Source organism: Amborella trichopoda, chromosome 5, assembly GCF_054954075.1.
Source record: "Amborella trichopoda isolate Santa Cruz 75 chromosome 5, AtrichopodaSantaCruz75HAP2 v2.0, whole genome shotgun sequence".
In the NCBI taxonomy this organism is placed as follows: Eukaryota; Viridiplantae; Streptophyta; class Magnoliopsida; order Amborellales; family Amborellaceae; genus Amborella; species Amborella trichopoda.
This window is the reverse complement of record NC_142340.1, coordinates 44,309,256-44,329,446: the sequence shown is the minus strand read 5'-3', so window position 1 is coordinate 44,329,446 and position 20,191 is coordinate 44,309,256. Positions and strand designations below refer to the sequence as shown.

The 20,191-nt window shown below is 37.4% G+C and overlaps 1 protein-coding gene across 1 annotated transcript; it reads left to right on the top strand.

Moving 5' to 3' along the window:
• Positions 1 to 453: 453 nt before the first annotated feature.
• LOC18432028 (ATP binding/leucine-tRNA ligases/aminoacyl-tRNA ligase) lies at positions 454 to 4,454 on the top strand. The gene is made up of 2 exons (XM_006842138.4): positions 454 to 692; positions 1,009 to 4,454. Exon 2 carries the CDS (start codon positions 1,016 to 1,018, stop codon positions 4,313 to 4,315), a length of 3,300 nt encoding a protein of 1,099 aa, XP_006842201.1. The 5' UTR covers positions 454 to 692; positions 1,009 to 1,015; the 3' UTR covers positions 4,316 to 4,454.
• The last annotated feature ends 15,737 nt before the right edge of the window (positions 4,455 to 20,191 follow it).

Genomic DNA, 20,191 nt, shown 5'->3' with positions numbered 1-20,191 from the left:
CTAAAAAAAAGAAAGATACAAATCTTATGGATTTATGAACGTTTACTTTTAAGGCAAAATGAATGGTCTAGATAAATTGTTACAATATACATTATTTTTAACACTTAAAATCCTATTATTTTAGGGATTGTATATAATGAAATCGTATACTTTTAATATAAAATGGTCACAATTATTTACAATAATCTAATGTGAAATTTGATAGTTTGGATGTGTTACAAAGTTCAAAAAATTTTATTTTGAAGCTTGAGTGGTCGATGGAATAATTGCAGCCAACCCATTTCACATCCAATGGTGAAGATTAATGGGACCGCATCTGATTCTACCCTTACGCCTTTTTAACGATCACAATGTTCGGGCGATGTAAAATTTTTCTAACTCTTTGAATTGCGGTTTTCGAGAAGTAAGTGGGAAAGGCTCTACTTATTTTGAAACCATTTTCATTAATATCACGTCCTTGTTTCCTTTCAATCCTACGGGCTCCTGAAACCCTAAAACCTAGAACGCTGGCCGAAGAGGTTTTAGAGAGAGAGAGTCAAAGTTGAAATCCACAACGCTGAAACTGTTCGCTTGTGGGCAAAGCCATCTTCTCCCCCGGGAATGTAAAACCTGGCATCGATTCTCTCTCGCTTTAATAAGCGTTCACCTCTCTCGACAACCATTGTTTCTCGATTGGGCTTTTGTTCTTACAGGTATGCTCTCTCTCTCTCTCTCTCTCTCTAGATTTCACTCACTGTCTCTCTCTCTCTCTCTCTCTCGTTTCTCTGTTAGATCTTGTCCTCTCTCAAATCTTAATTTCTCTATTTCTCTCCAAGTTTTCTCTGCGTCTGGATTAATCCATTCCGCACATGATAAAACCCCATTTTTTTTAATTCTCTCTTTCTCTCACCATCAAGGAAAACCTCCTTTATTTGCTTCATTTCGTTTTGTTTCTCTGTTCCTGCATATGCACTTTCTATGGAGTAGTTCTGTTAGAGAAAGCTCATACTTTTTCCTCTGGTTTTTCAGCAAGGAAATGGCCCCCACTGCTGGCGCAGAGACTGGAAGAAGCTTTGCAAGAAGAGACCAACTCCTAAAGATACAAGCTGAGGTCCAAAAGAGATGGGAAGAAAGTAAAGTTTTTGCTGCTGAATCGTATGAAAAACCCCCTGAACCAGGAGAGAGATTCTATGGTAACTTCCCTTACCCTTACATGAATGGTTACCTTCACTTGGGCCATGCGTTTTCTCTGTCTAAACTCGAATTCGCAAGTGCTTATCATCGACTGAGGGGTCGGAATGTTCTTCTCCCATTTGCTTTTCACTGTACTGGGATGCCCATTAAGGCTTCTGCTGATAAGCTCAATCGGGAGATCGAACAGTTTGGGAATCCACCTGTATTTCCTGGCCCTGAAGAAGAGAAAGAAAGCATGGTTGAGGCACAGGAGCCCCAAGGAGAGGGGGATGCGAATTTGGGGGCACCTGATAAGTTTAAGAGCAAGAAATCGAAGGCAACTTCGAAAAGTGGTGGAGAGAAGTATCAATGGGAGATCATGAGGAGTTTCGGTTTATCAGACAGTGAAATTGCAGAGTTTAGGGACCCATATCACTGGCTCACTTACTTTCCCCCTCTCGCTATTGAAGATCTCAAATCCTTTGGCTTGGGAGCTGACTGGCGTCGAACATTCATAACCACTGATATGAACCCATATTACGATTCGTTTATTCAGTGGCAAATGAGGAAGCTCAAAAACATGGGGAAAATTGTGAAAGATGTGAGATACACTGTCTTCTCTCCTAGAGATGGCCAGCCATGTGCCGACCATGATCGGGCCTCTGGTGAGGGGGTTCAACCCCAAGATTATACTTTGATAAAAATGGAGGTGATCCCTCCATATACTGGAAAATTGAAAGTTTTAGAGGGGAAGAACGTCTTTTTGGCAGCTGCAACTCTTAGGCCCGAAACCATGTATGCCCAAACAAATTGCTGGGTCTTGCCTGAAGGAAAATATGGGGCTTTCGAGATAAATGAAACAGATGTGTTCATTGTCACCGAGAGAGCCGCTCTGAATCTTGCTTATCAGAATCTCTCTAGGGTCCCCCAAAAGCCCACTTGCTTAGTTGAGCTAACTGGCCAGGATTTAATTGGTTTGCCCCTTAAGTCCCCCCTCAGCTCAAACAAAGTTATATACACTCTGCCCATGTTGACAATTCTTACTGATAAGGGCACAGGGGTGGTAACCAGTGTACCTAGTGATTCACCAGATGATTATATGGCCCTTCAAGATCTGAAATCAAAGCCACTTTTGAGGTCCAAATATGGGGTCAAGGATGAGTGGGTGTTACCTTTCGAAGTGTTGCCTGTGATAAATATACCGGAATTTGGTGACATTTCTGCAGAGAAAGTATGCGCTGACCTCAAAATAAAGAGCCAAAATGATAAAGAGAAGCTTGCTGAGGCAAAGAAGCTCACTTATTTGAAGGGATTCACAGAAGGGACCATGCTTGTTGGGGACTTCAAGGGGAGAAAGGTCCAGGAAGTGAAGCCTCTGATAAAGAGCAAGGTTTTGGAGAGTGGCCAGGCAGTTATGTATAGTGAGCCTGAGAAGAAGGTTATGTCAAGGTCCGGTGATGAGTGTGTGGTGGCCTTAACTGATCAGTGGTATATCATTTATGGAGAGAAAGAGTGGAAAGCGAAAGCTGAAGAGTGTTTGGCTAGCATGGAGCTCTACTCTGATGAGACTAGGCATGGTTTCGAGCACACCTTGGGATGGCTTGAACAATGGGCTTGCTCTCGCTCTTTTGGGCTTGGGACCCACATCCCTTGGGATCCACAGTTCATCGTTGAATCCTTGTCAGATTCAACTATTTACATGGCCTTTTACACTGTCTCTCATTTCTTGCAAGATGGGGACATTTTTGGTAAGAACCATTCTCTAATTAAGCCTGACCAAATGACTGATGAGGTTTGGGACTTCGTTTTTGGTGGAGAAAAGCACCCAAAGACCAATATCCCTCCCCATCTTCTCAAAAAGATGAGGCAAGAATTCGAGTACTGGTATCCATTTGATCTTAGAGTTTCGGGGAAAGACCTTATTCAAAACCATCTGACCTTCTCAGTCTACGTGCACACTGCCATGTGGCCTAAGAAATATTGGCCTCGAGCCTTTAGGTGCAATGGCATGATCATGCTTAACTCCGAGAAGATGTCAAAATCAACTGGAAACTTTAGAACCTTGCGTCAGGCCATTGAAGAATTCTCCACTGATGCCACTAGGTTTTCTCTAGCTGATGCAGGAGATGGCATGGACGATGCCAATTTTGTCTTTGAAACCGCGAATGCTGCTATTTTACGCCTGACTAAAGAGATAGCATGGATGGAAGAAGTATTGGCTTCTCTACCAGCCTTAAGAGAGGGACCGCCTTCTACTTATGCTGATAGAGTCTTTGCTAATGAAATAAACATCGCCATTCAGGCAGCTGAGCAAAGCTATGATGCTTTGATGTTTAGGGAAGCTCTCAAGACGGGTTTTTATGACCTCCAAGCTGCGAGAGATGAGTATCGATTCTCTTGTGGAGTTGGGGGAATGAACAGGGACTTGATTTTGCGATTTATGGATGTTCAAACAAGGCTTATTACACCAATTTGCCCCCACTATGGTGAGTATGTGTGGAAAGATCTCTTAAAGAAGGTTGGCTTTGCGGTGAAGGCAGGGTGGCCAGAAGCTGGTGCGCCTGATCTCACTCTGAAACGTGCTAACAAATATTTGCAAGATTCCACTGCCTCAATGAGGAAGCTCCTTCAAAAACAAGTTTCGGGCTCGAAAAAACCCAAAAAGGGCGGGCCCTCCATCTCCAATGAAGAGAAGCCAACCATAGGGTTAATTTATGTGGCTGAAAGATATGAGGGATGGAAGGAGGAATGCTTGAGAATACTTCAGAGTAAGTTTGATCAGGTGAGCCTTAGTTTTGCTCCTGATGAAGAGATTCTCAGTGCTTTAAAGACTAGCCCAGTTGGGCAAATTGAGAATTTCAAGCAAACCCAGAAGCTTTGCATGCCATTCTTGAGGTATAAGAAGGGTGAGGCTCAAACTGTTGGGATCCAAGCCCTTGATTTGGAGCTTCCTTTTCGTGAAGTTGAGGTTCTTCATGAGAACTCTGAATTGATTAAGAGACAGTTGGGTCTAGATCATGTGGAAGTGCTATCTGCCTCTGATGAAGCTTCTTGTAGTAGAGCTGGGCCACATGTATCTCTGCTTAGACAGAATCCTCCATCTCCTGGTAACCCTGTCTCCATCTTCTTGACAAGCTCAGAGTTTCCTATGAACTTCGCATAGGTGCTTAATATTATTAGCCCCAGAACTGGTTGTTGGTGAATTTCTCCCTTTTTGCTTGTAATGTACTTGCTGGAATTTTGATGGTATTTAATTGCTAATTTCAGTCATTGCTATTGAAATACACTCTTGCTTTACACAAGATAATTTTATTGATGTTGGAGTTGGATGAGGTCTTCTGGTTGCAGTTTTGAATTCTGTGTTGTACCATGCTTATGTTAAAAGTGCTTTCATCCATGCACAAATGACACTAGCAATAATCATCTCTCTTAATTGGCATTGTTGAGAGTTATAATCTTTCGCTTTCTCGTAAGAACAATACTCTGATTAACTTGGCTGTGTAGTGGTATTGTTTCGTTGTTGATGTGGATGAAGGCTAGTTCTTGTATTTTTTCAGTTATCATGAGCAATTCAACAACGCAATCTAATACTGAAGTTGACCTATGGGAATATGCCTCCTAGCTCTTGCTCCCTCGCTGGCTCTTGATTCCATTTATGATTTTGTGATGTCTATATTTACATATACAGTTTGTATCAAGCTTAGATTCTACACAATCTATTCTTGTTGGGAAGTGCAGATTTTGACACTTTTTCAGAAAAAAAAAAAGGGTCAACAGTGGCACTTCGTTTAAGATAATGTCAAATTTACACCCGTCATCAATGTTTGAGAAGAAGGGGGTGGCTGTCCAATGACCTGGGCAGCCACTGTGGTGCAGAAAGGCGGGGGTTTCAAATTTCAAACCTGTTTACCTTTGTTAAAAATTTACATTTAAAACTAAGATTTATATGTATAAAAGACCAGAACTTTGAAATTGCTCGAAGTTTTACATCCATTAGCCATTTTTAAGCCACAATAAAAAGAAATAAAAATAAATTTACATTAATGAGACATTAGCTATTTAAGCCAAAATAGAAAGTCAAAATTTACATCTATTAGCATTTCAAACATTTATTCAAAGTTCAAAAGTTATAAATTAGAATTTCTAATATTTCTATGAAGTTAGCATATTCCAACATTTCTTCAAAGTTCAAAGCTCAAAGTTCAAACAGTTCTTAAAAGTATAGCCAAACATAGAGAATATTTTCAAATTTGCATCGTAAATTAGAAACAAAACCAAATGTAGCTAATTATAACTTTTCAAAATTGCATCATTGATTTGAAACCTAGCCAAACATAGCCGAATATATACTATAATATAGCAAACCCTAAAGAAAAAAAATAAAAATAAAAAACAAATGAAGTTTCATCGTAAATGTAGAGCCTAACCTAAAAAATAAACACAAGAAAATGATAAAAAAGCAGAACAAAAAACTCAAAAAAAATATGAAATCCTAAACATAGAAAATTAAATTTACTAACCTTTTGAAAACCAATCGAAATAGGCTTGGATAAGTTTCGATTGCCAAAAGCTCTCTTAACATCCACTTTAATCCCCAAAAAGTTCCGGGTTGGATGCTTTTCAGTTTCGTAAGAAATCAAGAACTTTGAATTCGAATTCGACGCTAAAAAATAATAATCAATTTTGAGCTAAAAAACCAGTTTTTGGGCACAATAGAAATACTCTAATGTTTCGGGGGGCCAAAATCGCCCCCAAATACTATTCCCCGCTTTAAAAGGGTAATTACAATTTTCGTCGGAGGGCAATTTCCGCTGTTGCCAAAAGGTGCCCACCATCTGTCCATCAATCCATGCCCAAATGAATATCTTAATACATTTACCCGGAGGATATCTTTTTTTTTTTTGCGTAATTCATTGGAAATGACGAGTTCCTACCCGTTTTCTAATTCATTAGTGGTTTTTAAAGGCGTTAGATGATAATGAAACCTTAGATCAAGTAGTTCTACCTCCATGACCGAACCCCATTCTCGTAGATATTTTCCATTTGTCCAGTACATTCTTCAAATGAATTTGGTATATAGGATTCCAAAGGCTATCCGCCTTCTGTTTCAGGCTTCCTGCTTATGGACATTGAAGATTAAATGAAGTGGGCTCGAACAGGGACATTCAAATGTTCTCTGGGAGGATCGGATCGAAAGAAAGACATATGTAATCGTCGAGGAAATATAAGTTTTTTTTAAAAAATAATCGCCCCTTATAATTTTAAGGGCAAGATCACTCATAGATGGTCTTATTACAAACAATAGAAATTCCAAAAGTAAATAACACATCAATAAAATAAATCTCAACTACTTGATGCCCTTCATACAACCTAATATTGTGCTTGAGAATATAAAATAAAAGAACAAACAATTAAAAGAAAAGATGTCGGAGATTACTTCAACCGGGCTTTTTACACCCCACACCGAGTCATCACCACATCCAATGGCACGGGATCAGCGGTCTAGCTTCAATCTCGAATCGAAAAAACTAATTTCGGTCAAACTAGGTAACCACCCTTAAATCTCTACAAAACCCTAACTTCAAAATAATTAGATTCAAACCCTAATTTTTCCAACCCTTAGATTAGATCATGAGAGAGAGAGTCTCTATAGTGGGGCGTGCCCCTTAGGGTCTTTTTAGGGGAGAGAGAGTAGAGAGAGAAAATTTCTTTTTAGGGGAGAGAGAGTAGAGAGAGAAGGGTCTTTTTAGGAGAGAGAGAGAGTAGAGAGAGAAAATTTGAGAGTAGAGAGAGAGAGGGGCGTGGACCTTAGGGAAGAGAGAGTTTATGGAAGAAAGAAAGGTGCGTTTAGATGGGGGAGAACACCACTATTTATAGTGAAATTTAAATCTAGGGTTTCTTTAGGGTTTCCCATAGTTTACCTCTTTCTTGAGATTGAATATGGACCGTTGATCAATGTGATTTGTGGGGTGAGAGATATGAGTCATCCATTTCATAGATAGGTCATCAACATTATGAAAAGTGCATGAACTATTATCACCCTTTATTGCATATTCCATCTCATATTTTTCATAAGAATATTTTAATAATATCAAGTTAAGATATTGCTTCAATAATCAAGATAAGATATGGTCAATATTTTCTTAAACAATATTTGACCATGTGCTACAAGATATAGTTACCATATTTAATAAACTTGAAGACAACGCAACAAGAGAAGGTCTCCAAGGGTGGGCGTGCCACCCATGTATGGTACGTGGGGCCCCATCTAATACCCACATGGTGGGCCCATGTGCACTATGGGCAGCCATGTATTTTTTTTAATAATTATTTTAAAATTTAAACAAAATAAATTTTAAAACATTATAACTTTGTAAATTAATAACTTCATTTTTATAAGTTTAAAAATAAAAATTAAAATATCAAATGACTTATTAAAATTCAAATAAATCTAAAATAATTTAATAATAAAATCAACACAATTAAATTAATATAATGGGAAGTTCAGGAATTCAATCAACGATCACAGGTACTCCACCATCAAGTGTGGATTACAGACCACACTTGCTTTGTCGAACCGACTCAGTGTTTCCCATGACCCACAGTCTAAGCAGAGGCTCATTAGTGGGTCACCAAAGTCTGGTCGATGAGCCAAGGAGTAGAAATCCCAGTCTGTGGATTACAGGTCCTCCCCTAGAGACAAGTCAAGGTCACCATGACCTGATGCGACCACAGCTCTATGGCGCATAGGGGTATCTCTCTCACATACATATGCTTCACCAAAATGTGAATATCTAGCTTTCCCGAACGATCTATCTATATACATGCCGTGTGATGGAACATGGATGCGGTTTTGGCTCCCGTCTCTGTAGGCCTACCATCACACGCAAGGGTCACACAGTCCCTCGGCTCACTCATCTAGGCAAAAGCTCCGACCTTATCAAGGGCTAACTCAAAAACATTTCTCAGTTTATTTTTTATGCCTAGGTACCTTCAGTTTTCCAACCGACTGGCTTAGAAAGTCAAGCACAGTCCGGTATCTGCAAATATCATTTGCTTAGTATGGTCTTCGAGGGACCACACTCCTACTGAGTTTATGTTCTATTATAGTAAATGTTTTGCATTACATACTCATAAAACCTTTAAAGGCCCCATAAACCGAACACGGATAACATATTGTGGTTTATGGATTCCCTTGTAAAAATCTATGCTCATCTAACTTGCTTGGGTGTGTGCTTCCTTGTAATTTTCTTGCATAATTTTTATTTTTTATATAAAATTGATTTGGCTGGTTTTATAACATGGGGTTTTTAAATTGGCACAAAATGGAGGCGGTCCGACACTTTGGGCTTTTAGAAAGCATGTGGTCTGACATGAAATAGGGATGGTCCGACACTTTGGGCATATGCGGTCCGATACTATTGGCATTTTCGTCAAAAAAATATGATTTTTTTGACTTGTGAGTATTTGTTAGAAATGTTCAATTTGAGGTAAAAGTTGTAAAAAAAAAAACTTTGTTGAGAGTAGGTTGCTTAGAAAGTAATTTTTCCTATGATATACAATCAAGCACAAAGTCTAAAATAATTTTTTTTTGAATATTTGTTACATACTTCAATTTGTCATATGTCACATCCAATTGCTAAGAATAATCGCGGCCTCACTGTACAAAAAAAGTGAATGGTCTCTTTCTTTAGTGAATGGTCTTATAATACACAACCCCTTTGTTTAACATTTGCCAAAAACCTCTTCCTTTGTTACTCTGAGGCATGAAAAGAAGAACATGGGTAACTTATTAAAATTGCACGCCACGGCAAATGGTCTTTTACAAACATTGCCTACATGTTATTTGTGGGAAAGAAAACTCCCAGTTAGATGGTTGGGTACCTTTTGATACATCAACAAAAAGCAATTATTCTACCAAGAATAGTATCCCTAAAGAGAGAGGAAATCTCTTTTATGAAAGGTTGCGGTTTGTAAAATACTGGAAATTTTATGTGTTTGATGTTCTACGCCGTCTATTATCTTTGTTGGATGGTATTGATGTCTTTGAGACAATATCAAGAGGAGATATGCTTGTTAAGATAGTGTCAAATCTATATCGTCCAAATAAAAATATATGGGGTGAATTACTGCTTCTTTATTTCTACAAATAAGATTGCAACCTTACGTAAATTTTCCTATATAAAAATATCATATGCTTTTGTACGAGGAAATTGTACATTCGTTGCCTCGTGCAACATCAGGCTAAAAGTACTAAGAGGTTTTAAATTTTGAGGATGGCACCCACTTAGGGGTGGCGAAGGGTCCAGTTGGGTCTAGGTCAGGTCGGACCCAAACCTGGATCTGAAAAATGATATGGGGCCAGGACTTGGAGCTAGACCCGAATTCACAGGACTTGGATAAAAAAATATAGTGTGAGTACTGGACCCGGACCCAGCCGGACTTGAATCCGAACTCGGACCCGAATAATGTTCGGGTCCAAGATTTGGATCCGGATCCATTTGGACTTGAACCCTGACTCGAATAGTGTTTGGGTCCAAGATTTGGACCTAGACGCGACCTTCCGAGTCCAATTTTTTGGACATACTCGAGTGCCACCCCTACACCCACTTAGCGACTAATCTCAAATAGAAATACTTGAATATGCATCTCGGATTAATTTGAACTCCCTAGCATTGTTCAAATTTTGGCGGGTAAGATCTAAAATTTATTGCTCTACTTATAATCATCCAATGTGAAATCTGATAGCTTAAGCGTGTCATAAAGTTCGAAAAAATTTTATTTTGAATTTTGAGCTTGGTTAGTAAAATAAATGCAGTCACCTAATTTTAGTTCCAACGATCAAGATTAACTGTGACCACCTTATAACAAAAGGCAAATGATTTCATTATATATTTTCCCTTTAATTAAAATGCTCATCTTGCAATTCTATATTGAGTCCGAAAAAGTTCAGATAGCAGAAATCTTCATAAACGGTTCTTTTGCTTGAGGCAGTAACTGGATTGTCTGCTCCGACGTGAGCATTGTATATGTGCCGTTGTTTTTCTTCTTAACTATCTCTTATGAAATAAGAAAGCTTTATTTTCTTTTGGAGAATTTATCAAAACTATGTCTCCCTGTGTGTTTTAATCTAATTTCAAATAGCTAGTAACTATTCTGATCAAATTTCAAATTGTCTTTTAAATAAAACAACATACCACAATTATTTAAGAAAAGACTTTGACGATGTTGATAATGATCGCCTCTTAAATAAAACATCATTATGTCATTCTAATAAAAGTAAACACCATTTCTATGAGTCCACGTAGAAATGAGTCACCTCTTAAAAATCTATCTTTGAGATGGATTTTTGGACTTAATTTTTACTGACATGTAATGTCTAACGTGGAGATCATGAATATGAAAATAGAAATAAATTTTGAAAAATAGAAATAATAATTCTATTTAAAAAACATTTGGACAGTTAGTTTCAGTTATTTTAAGATGGACCACCTATTTGTATCCATCTTAAAGATGAAGGCTTTATATCTCGCGGTCTGCAAATGTAAAAATGCAGTCCCTGCGGCACGAAATAATTTTCCTTTTATGTTCTGAAATTTTTCTAATCGTGCTTTTGATGAAATGCAAAGCAATTCAGCTTTTTAATTGTTTCATAAATTTCCCGTTTTTTTAATCAACACCCTTATTTAGAACCCTTTGAGGCGGATCGCCTATTAAGGAATGGTGCAATTATTTCCTCTGCCCCAACTAGGAGTGGAAAAACAAGGAGCTTGGTCCGCCCTACTATGTTTAATGTCTTGTCTTTTATCCTCCTTATTTCCTTCAAAAGTGCTGGAAACTCTGAAACACTTTCTCCAAATAACCACTTGAAGAAGTTGTTGGGCAATCCAAACGGGACCTTAGACAATGTTATAAAAGTTTTATTTATTTTTTTTGGTGTAATTCAGGAGGGAAGATAGGCCCTACCTTTTTCAAATAGTTTAGGAGTTTTTTTTTTTTTTGTTTTGAAAGTGTTAATAGAGAGTTGTGTCAGCGGGAATGGAAACTAGATATTAAGGTGTGGGGGTTCTACCACAACCCGTTTTGCTATTATAAAAGCTTGACTTTATTGGAACTCACAATGGGTCGGGCCGGGGTCCTCCTGGAGCGAGACTGGAAAAACTTTATGGGACCCGGACTCGATTGGATCCAATCCAAAAATAAAAAAAAAATATTGAAATATTATATTAAATATATATTACTTAAATATTATAACTAAAAATATATAGTTATATTATGTAAATATTATTTAAATATTATATATTAAATATTAACACTATTTGGGTCGGGCATACATGGACCCGGACCCGAACCTAAACTCGAACCCCAATAGTGTTTGCGTCCAAGGTTTGGAACTGGACCCAACCCGTGGGGTCCAATTTTTGGACCCATACTTGGACTAGGGTTCTGTCTGGTTGTCGGGTCTCGGGTCTTGTTTGGGGTCATTGCCACCCTTAACTGCCGGTTGAATCATATTAGTTATTATTTATTTATTTATTTATTTATTTTGGTAGTTCAGTAGTAGGAATTGAACTTGAGATGTAGCGTTGTTAACTAAGGACTTTCGTTAACTAAGGACTTTTCTTATTTGATAGGCATGATTATAACACTTTGAACTGTTGAAACCAGTGATTCAAAAGTTGGTGAGTCGAACGGGACTCACCCGGTTCGACTCGAGAGCTGGCACACCGGTGCCGGTTCTAGTAAAATACCGGGAATCGCCCGGTTCTAGAGAAGGACCGACGATTCCATGGTGTAAATCGCCATATGACGTCATGAATCTCCCAATTCTTCGATTCATGATGTCATAACCCGCCCGATTTTTTGGGCAGTGTGCATTGTCATGGGCATTTTTGTCCGCCCGATTCTTCAACAGTGTGGATTGTCATGGGCATTTTTGTAAATTTCAGGGTAAGATAGGTCATGGCTATTTTTGTAAATTTTAGGGTAAGATAGGTCATGGGCATTTTTGTAAATTTCAGGGTAAGATAGGTCATGGGCATATTTGTTAAATTTCAGGGTACACACCTCGCCACGTGGCTCTCATTACCTTGCACACGCTAAACTCGTTGGGTACGAAGAAGTATTTATTCACTAACATTTCTTTTTACCTTTTCGATGTGGGATAATGTGAAAAAGTATTAACTTGAAACATTGATATATTATACTATTTTGTTTACACTTCTAATATCACTAAGTTGCATGTGGCATACTAGTGAATCCCCTCACATACGTTCCTCGTGTGGAGGATGTTGGTTTGAATCCCCTCTCTGGAGGAAACGTTGTTTTTTTCTTTTTTTTTATCAAATTTTTTTCTTATCAAACAAATGAAAGGTTATTGTCAAAAAAAAAAAAGTTCTATAAAAAAATAATAATACAACAAGTATTTTTTGTCAAAAAAAAGTTTGTTGCTAAAAACAAAAAAAATTTAATGCGACAAATATTTCTTATAAAAAAATAAAAGGTTTTTGTCAAAAAAAACTAAAAGGTTATTATCAAAAAACCATTATTTATTGTAGTCCATGTATGATTATATACTTCATCCATGATAGTTCCATTATTTTTATTTTGTGTGATGTAATTTAATGGTTAAAATAAGTTCATACAGAGAAAAAATATCCCAATATTCACATATTGATGAAAAAAATGAACAATAATAATGTAGTACCCCGATTTCTTATTAATTCCTAAAAAACAACATTTATAATGACTTTTAATATTTTTTTTAGATTTTTTTTAAAGCTTAATTCGACAGATTCAGTCGATTCCTGATCCGAATCGCCGATTCACTGATCTGGATGAGTTTTTGGGGTGTCTGATCTAGGCCACCGATCCGTTTTTTAGACCATTGGTTGAAACGGAGACTAGCCAATTTTCAAATTTAGAATCCAGTCCCATTTTTAAGATTGGTAAACCTACTATTCGGTTTTTAATAGCGGAAAACACATATGGCAATCCTGCAGGATTAAATTATACATTTAATCATGTGCACAAATCACTATGCCCAATCATATGACATTTAAAGGAAAAAAATTTATGCAAGGTTGGAACTTTAAAATGAATCCATCATAAAAAGCTGCTTTAATGTTGAAAACCCTACTAATTGATCATGATGTATGAATATGACAAAAAAAAAAAAAGATTTCGAGTTCTAAAATAGTACATCTTTTAATGCATTATCTAGACTGTCCATTTTCAAGATTTTTGTATGTTTATAGATCTATTTGATTTGAACCATTTTTAAAGTTTAAAATTTTATAATCAGAAATAAAAATAGATTTTCAAACTACCTTAAAAACTTTTGACACCAAAATTTGGTGTTATGATAAAATTTAGGGGTGTGTCTTAATTCGATTGTTTAAGCTTGCAACCTTACGCAAGCCACACCCGACATTAAAACTTTCGAATCATTTTTTTCAAAACTTCACATCGAAGCTCAATTGAGGAGAATGAAAAATTTGTCGATTCATGCTTCCAGAATGGCCTTCTAGATATTCCATGCTAGACAATCAGATCTAGCATTTAAAGACTCAAAATTCAATTTTTTTTAAAAATTCAAATTAAGGAAATGCAAAAAAGTTACAAAATTTCAGATTATAAAAATTGATTGCTTACAGTAAGACTGTTATAACATTGGAGTAAGAATGTCACAACTAATTCTAGTTATCAAATGTTAAATTTTGGGACTTTGAGCTTGATAAATAAAATAAGTTTTAAGCCTTTCGATTTCAAAGTTAATAGACAAAAGTGATTGTGACCTCTTTGTATAAAAGAGGTAAACAGTATTTGAAAAAACAATACAATTTTTATAAGGCTTAGGCTTTAAAAAAAATAAAGTAAACCTTTTCATCGAATCCTTATCCGGAAAGCACTTTGGGTATCGGAAATCTCCATGATGGCTCTAAAATAAATTTCCAACATTAACTATAAAATTTGAACCTCAAAAAATGATAAAGATCTTACAGATCCGTGACACTTATTTTTAAGGCGAACTGGACAGTCTAGATGATGTGTTATAATATACACTAATTTTAGAGCTTGAAATCCTATTTTTTACCACAACAATAACAGTCACAACCAAGATGATCGATTGAAAAGGATATGTGACACTCATTTTTGGGGTGAACCAGACAGTATAGATATGTGTTATAATATATACTAATATTAGAGCTAATAGTCACCACTGAGATGATCAATTTAAAAGTTTGCTAACACCAGAACCACAGTTCTTGGTGAGTTTTAAGATGATGCTTTATTTATTCTCAGAGGAGTATTTGCAATTTTGGGAGTTAGGAGATAGCTTTTTTGATGGGTCAAATAGATTTTACCATCATATTCTTTTTAAGGATTTTGTTATGCTGTACAACCTTTCGTGTAAAGACTTGTCGTGCCCTACAAAAAGTTAACCAAAATATACAAAGGGATTGTATATAATGAGACCATTTACTTTTGATACAAGGTGGTGACAACTCCTCAACCATTTAATGTGAAGTTTGATAGCTTGGATGTGCCGCAAAGTTCGAGAAAGTTTCTTTTGAAGTTTGAACTTGATCAATGGACTAATTGCAGCCACCCAATTTCACATCCAATGGTCAAGATCAATATGACCTTATATCAAAAGTAAATGATTTCATTCTATACTTTCCCATACACCAAAGATCCAATATTTTATGTAAGAAAATTGTTTCATGTGGGTTGGACCGCATTTCTACAATATGCGGTCCGAAGTTGTAAAGCATCCATCTTAAAGATGGATGCAAATAGGTGGTCCATCTAAAAACAATGGAAATAAACTGTCCAAATGTTTTTTAATATAATTATTATTTTTAGTTTTTAAATTTTTTTTTTTTCATATTCATGATCTCCATATTAAAGATTATATATTCTATAAAAATTAGTATCAAATTATATTTAAAAATATATTTATTGCCAACAATATGCGGGCTGGCGCCATGGAAACCATTCCTTTTTATGTATTGTTTGTCAGGGCATTTTAATCTTGGAAAAAGTTTATATAAGGTTGCAACTTAAAAATGTAGGATTACAAATGCACCTCAAAAATCCATGGTTGTTTTAATGTTGAAAATCCCTCTAGTTGATCATCTCGACATCGAGATGCAGGAATATGAGAATTTTTTTATTTTTTGAGTCCCAAAAGTACTGCATCTCGTAATACATTATCTAGGCCGTCAATTTTTAAGAATTTTATATGTTTATAGATCTACTTAATTTCAATATTTTATTTGAAGTTTAAAATTTTATAATTAGATATGAGAATAGATTTTCAGATAATCCAAAAAAAATTTTACACCAAAATTATATATTATCATAAAATTTGGAGCTGCACCTTAATTGGATCGTGTCAGGTTGCAACCTTATAGAAACCACATTTCTACCATTAAAAGGAAAAAGCGCCCCTTCTCCCTTCTAACAAGGCGGGCGCCATTTTTGAGCTCAAATGGAGGCCAGAAACCGTTCACCTCAATCATTTAGAGCTAAGTATAGCTCCTCTCTCTCTACCGCCATGCTTTCAGTGGCGGGGTTGGTTTTCTTCAGCTACAATACGTACTTCGCAGCCACTCGGGCCGGAAACACGCCTCTCATCAATCTCTTCTTCCTCGACTTCCTCTTGACATAGCATTCGGCAAAGCCTGAGGCTGTTGTCGAGAGGAATTCTCTTAAAATGGCGACCCTTGGATCGATAATCGCACCAACCGTTGCTTTCTCAACGTGCTTGTGGATGAGTGTCCCTCCTCCCTTGACGTGGGTGGTGTGGGTTGCTTGTGCTATTACTGTGTTGAATGCTGCGGGAATGGGTTTCTTAGGCCGGAGCGTTACAGAGAGTGCTAGGACCGAAGATAGCAGTGACGGAACGAGGTGATCAATGGACTGCACGCCCCCCAGAGGAATGGGTCGATCTAACTCTCTTCTCTCTCTCTCTCTCCAAGTGATCCTCTCTCTCCGTATCGTGTCTCTGTTTTCTTTGTTATATAGTTTGGATTTGGATCTCTCTTTTTTTTGTGCAAATTGGGTCTTTGTGTGTGTGTAGATACAAATTGTCTTTGTGTGTAGATCAACTCTAAAGGTTTTGGATGCAGTCCGGTCCCTCTCCCCTCTCATGTCTGTTTTTTATTATAATTTGGTTTATCAATTTCTTTCTTCTCTCTGTCTTGATGAGAATTGAGTTTCTCTCACTGTGTTTATTTACAAATAGTCTCTCTCTCCCACCAGAAGATTCACATCTTATAATATGTATATGTTGAATGGTTTTATAGATATTGCTGGTTTTCTCTCTCATGATCTAATTTTTCCCTTTTTTGTGATTTGAAGATAAGTGGATTCAGTTCTTACCATCCAAAGTAGGAGTAGCAATGGACCCAGGATCCGACCCAGGACCTGCGGAGTATACCCATACGGGTCCGGGTTTAGATCTAACATTTGGACCAGTCGAGTCGGGTTTGGGTCCAAAACCTGGACCCTAACACTATTTGGGTCCTGGTCCAGTTGGACCCGAACCATACAACTTAAACTTTTGGAGATAAAATTCTTCAAGTCCTATTCGTTTGGGTGTATTAAAGATGGTATGCAATAAGAACTCTAAGTCATTTTTAGCTATTAAACGAATTTAAAGGCGAGTGATTGTGAATAATATGAGTATATGAAGGTAAAAAAAAGACGGTAGCAACGGACCCGACTAGACCTAGGACCTGATGGAGACAGTATGGGTCCAACTCTTGGCCGACGGGTTGGGTCGAGGTCCAAAACCTGGACTCGAATATTATTCGGGTTTGGGTCCGGCTGGACCCGATCCATACCCAACCTGTTGCCAACCCTATCCCAAAGGGCACATTGTTCCCATTGTGTGGGATGAATTTAGGATTTAACAGGGAGCTCATTGGCCCTGCCATGTATTTTGGTTTGATGGGAGATGGCCAACCCACTGGCTGGTGTTGCAAGGTAATATAATCTTGGAATGTTTGAAAAAATTCACTATTTTTCATCTGATCTGTGATCAGTTATCCCATATTTGCTGTTTCCTGTTGCAAATCTAATCATGGCATCTGTTTTGATTTTTATTCGAATTGAACTGATTTTGCTCTGTATTAGAATTGTATTCAAATCTGATTTAGAACTTCTTCGTTCCCACAGCACTCAACACAATAACAGCACAAGCAACCCACACCACCCACCTCAAGGGAGGAGGGACACTCATCAGCAAATACGTTTAGAATGCAATGGTTAGTGCGATTATCGATACGGGGGTTGCCATTTTAAGAGAATTCCTCTCCACACAGGCCTCGAGCTTTGCCGAATGCAATATCAAGAGGAAGTCGAGGAACCACATTACCAAGACCGTCGCGGCGAAGAAGAGATTGATGAGAGGTGTATTTCCGACCCAAGAGGCTGCCTAATACGCATTGTAGCTGAAGAAAACCGACCACACCGCTGAAACCCTGGCGGTAGAGAGAGAGAGCAGCTATACGTCGCTCTAAAAGATTGGGGTGAATGGTTTCTGGCTTTCATTTGACATCAAAAATGGCACTGGCGTTGTTAGATTGGAGAATGGGGATTGCTTTGTATAGACAACACCAGCTTTACTTCTTGTCAAAACAAATAATTTTTAATTTTTATTTAAAAGTATTTGTAGGGAAAATTGTTCCGTACATCATAATTTGATGTATCATTTCTCAATAGATCCACATACTAGAAAAGTATCCAACTGCAATAGTTTTCAAAAAAACTATCTCCTAACCCCCTATATCTATTTGACCTTATTTTACACTTTAATTTGATACCTCATTATTTGTAAGGAAAATCAATTTTCAAAGTGACGGGCTTTACAATTTTCAAAAGAACGATGGGTTATTTGAAATTGGACCCAAAAAATTGAGTGGGATGTTAAAAATATTGCGATTTGAGAACTTTGCAATAAAACTTGACCTAGGGGTGGGAATGGGTTGGATTAGGTCTAGGTTGACCCCAACCAGGACCTGAGCCGGTTAGGTATAAGTTGGACCCAGACCTAGGTCTAGTCCAAGCCAATTTGACCCAAGCCCGGCCCACATTTTTAGGTCTATACATAAAAAGCAAAAATACAAATATACACGAGGGCAGATTAGATCAGGTTGAAACCCACCAAGGGCCGACCCAATCCAATCTGATATTATTTGGACTAAAAAACCCAACCTCGATCGCGTCAAGATCAAGTGGACCTACATTCAACCCATTAAATCCAAAGTTTGGATTTCAGGTTGACCCTACCCAATTCCACCCCTAGCTTCACCAAAGTAAATTAAAGGGTAGCGTTGGCATGAGGATGCATTTCAAGATGCATTTATTTTCAGATTAGCGACCCAAAAGCTATTCTAAAACACTACAAATCCATTAATGGGCTTCAAATCCATTTTTGTGATGTTGGGAGCTAAGATTATGGTAAGCATATTTTTTGGGTCCTAAATCATCCAAAGTATAGCGAAATTTGGGGTGCCACGTTTTTTGGGCTGGGCTAAAACCGCCAACTCACCAATTTCTTTTCCTAAACTAAAACTCCTAAGACCGGTGACCCTGTAATTTTCTAAAAAGGGTGGAGTTTTGATGCGTCCTCAGATGCACCTCTTCAAGTGACCTTGCAATTTTCTGAAAGGTGGAGTTTCAGACGCACTTATTCAAGTGGATCCACCTTCCGTAGCGATGGATTTTGCATCCACGACATTGAACTTCGGATCCGGATCCGACTTGTGACCAGACTTAGGCCCAGGTTTGGGTCCAAAAATTGGATTTAGTGGGTAAGGTTCAGGTCCAAATATTGCACCTGAACACTATTTGGGTTTGGGTCCATGCGGACCCAACCTGGACTCGACTCTAATAGTAAATAATATTTAAATAAATATACTTTTAATTATAGTATTTAAATAATACATACATATATTTAACATAATACTTAAATATATTTATTTTTTATTTTTGGGTCGGGTCCAGTCGGATCCGATTCTGGGTCGGACCCAGAGTAGACCCGACCCGACCCCACCCTTATATCATCTCGGGCAAACACGATCATGAGCCTGAAAAGTCGCGCTTTAATAATATTTTTTTTACCCATTTTTAAAACCGTTCATTCGATTCTTCAAAGAGAATTAGATCCGTTTATTTTTTTAGCTCTAAATTCATGGATAAGATGTGTTTCAGGTCCTAAAATCTTTGAAACCAGAACGGACATGTCTTACCAACAACTTTCTGTTATTTAAAATGTTTTCTTAGCTTAGGGCACCTGCTAACAAATTCCTAAATTAGTAACTGTAATAATGTGACCCTTCTTCAGCCTTTGCTCCTTATTATGCTCTCTCTCTCTCTTATATGTGTTTGGTGATCGGTCTCTCTTATATCTCTCTCCCTTATATGTGTTTGGTGATCGGTCTCTCTCTTATATGTGTTTATTGATCTGTGAGAATTTGTATGTGCATCTTTTTCAAATAAGGATCTTGAATGGAGCTTTGCACCTGTATTTTGAGACGTTTGGATATTGACAATGAATGTGACAAGGGGATTTGGCGATTTCACGGTCTAAAAAAAAATGAGAACCTCAATCACATCCTATGGGGTGAATTGTATTCAGTAAGCATCAAACATAAAACTTTATTAAAGTTTAATTGTATTAAGTAAACAGCAAACATAAAACTCGGTTAAAACTTATCTTGAATGTAATCTTTCTTCGAAGGTGCATGATATTATAGGATAAATATCTTTACATAATCGAGGAATTGTAAATAATATATACATTCCAAACAAGCAGAAGTATATACCACAATACAAAGGAAAAGAAAACCGTTACGGCGTGTTTCGCTTTTTTTAAACATTTGGATTTGGGACATGGAAGCTAGGTTTTGATTTTTTTAACATTTTGGAAGTGGGACACGGAAGCCGCCTCTTCCAGCAAAAGGGGTTGCTTCTAAAAATGAAGCTTTTTTACAGTGAAAAAATAGCTCCGTAGAATGCCGCACTT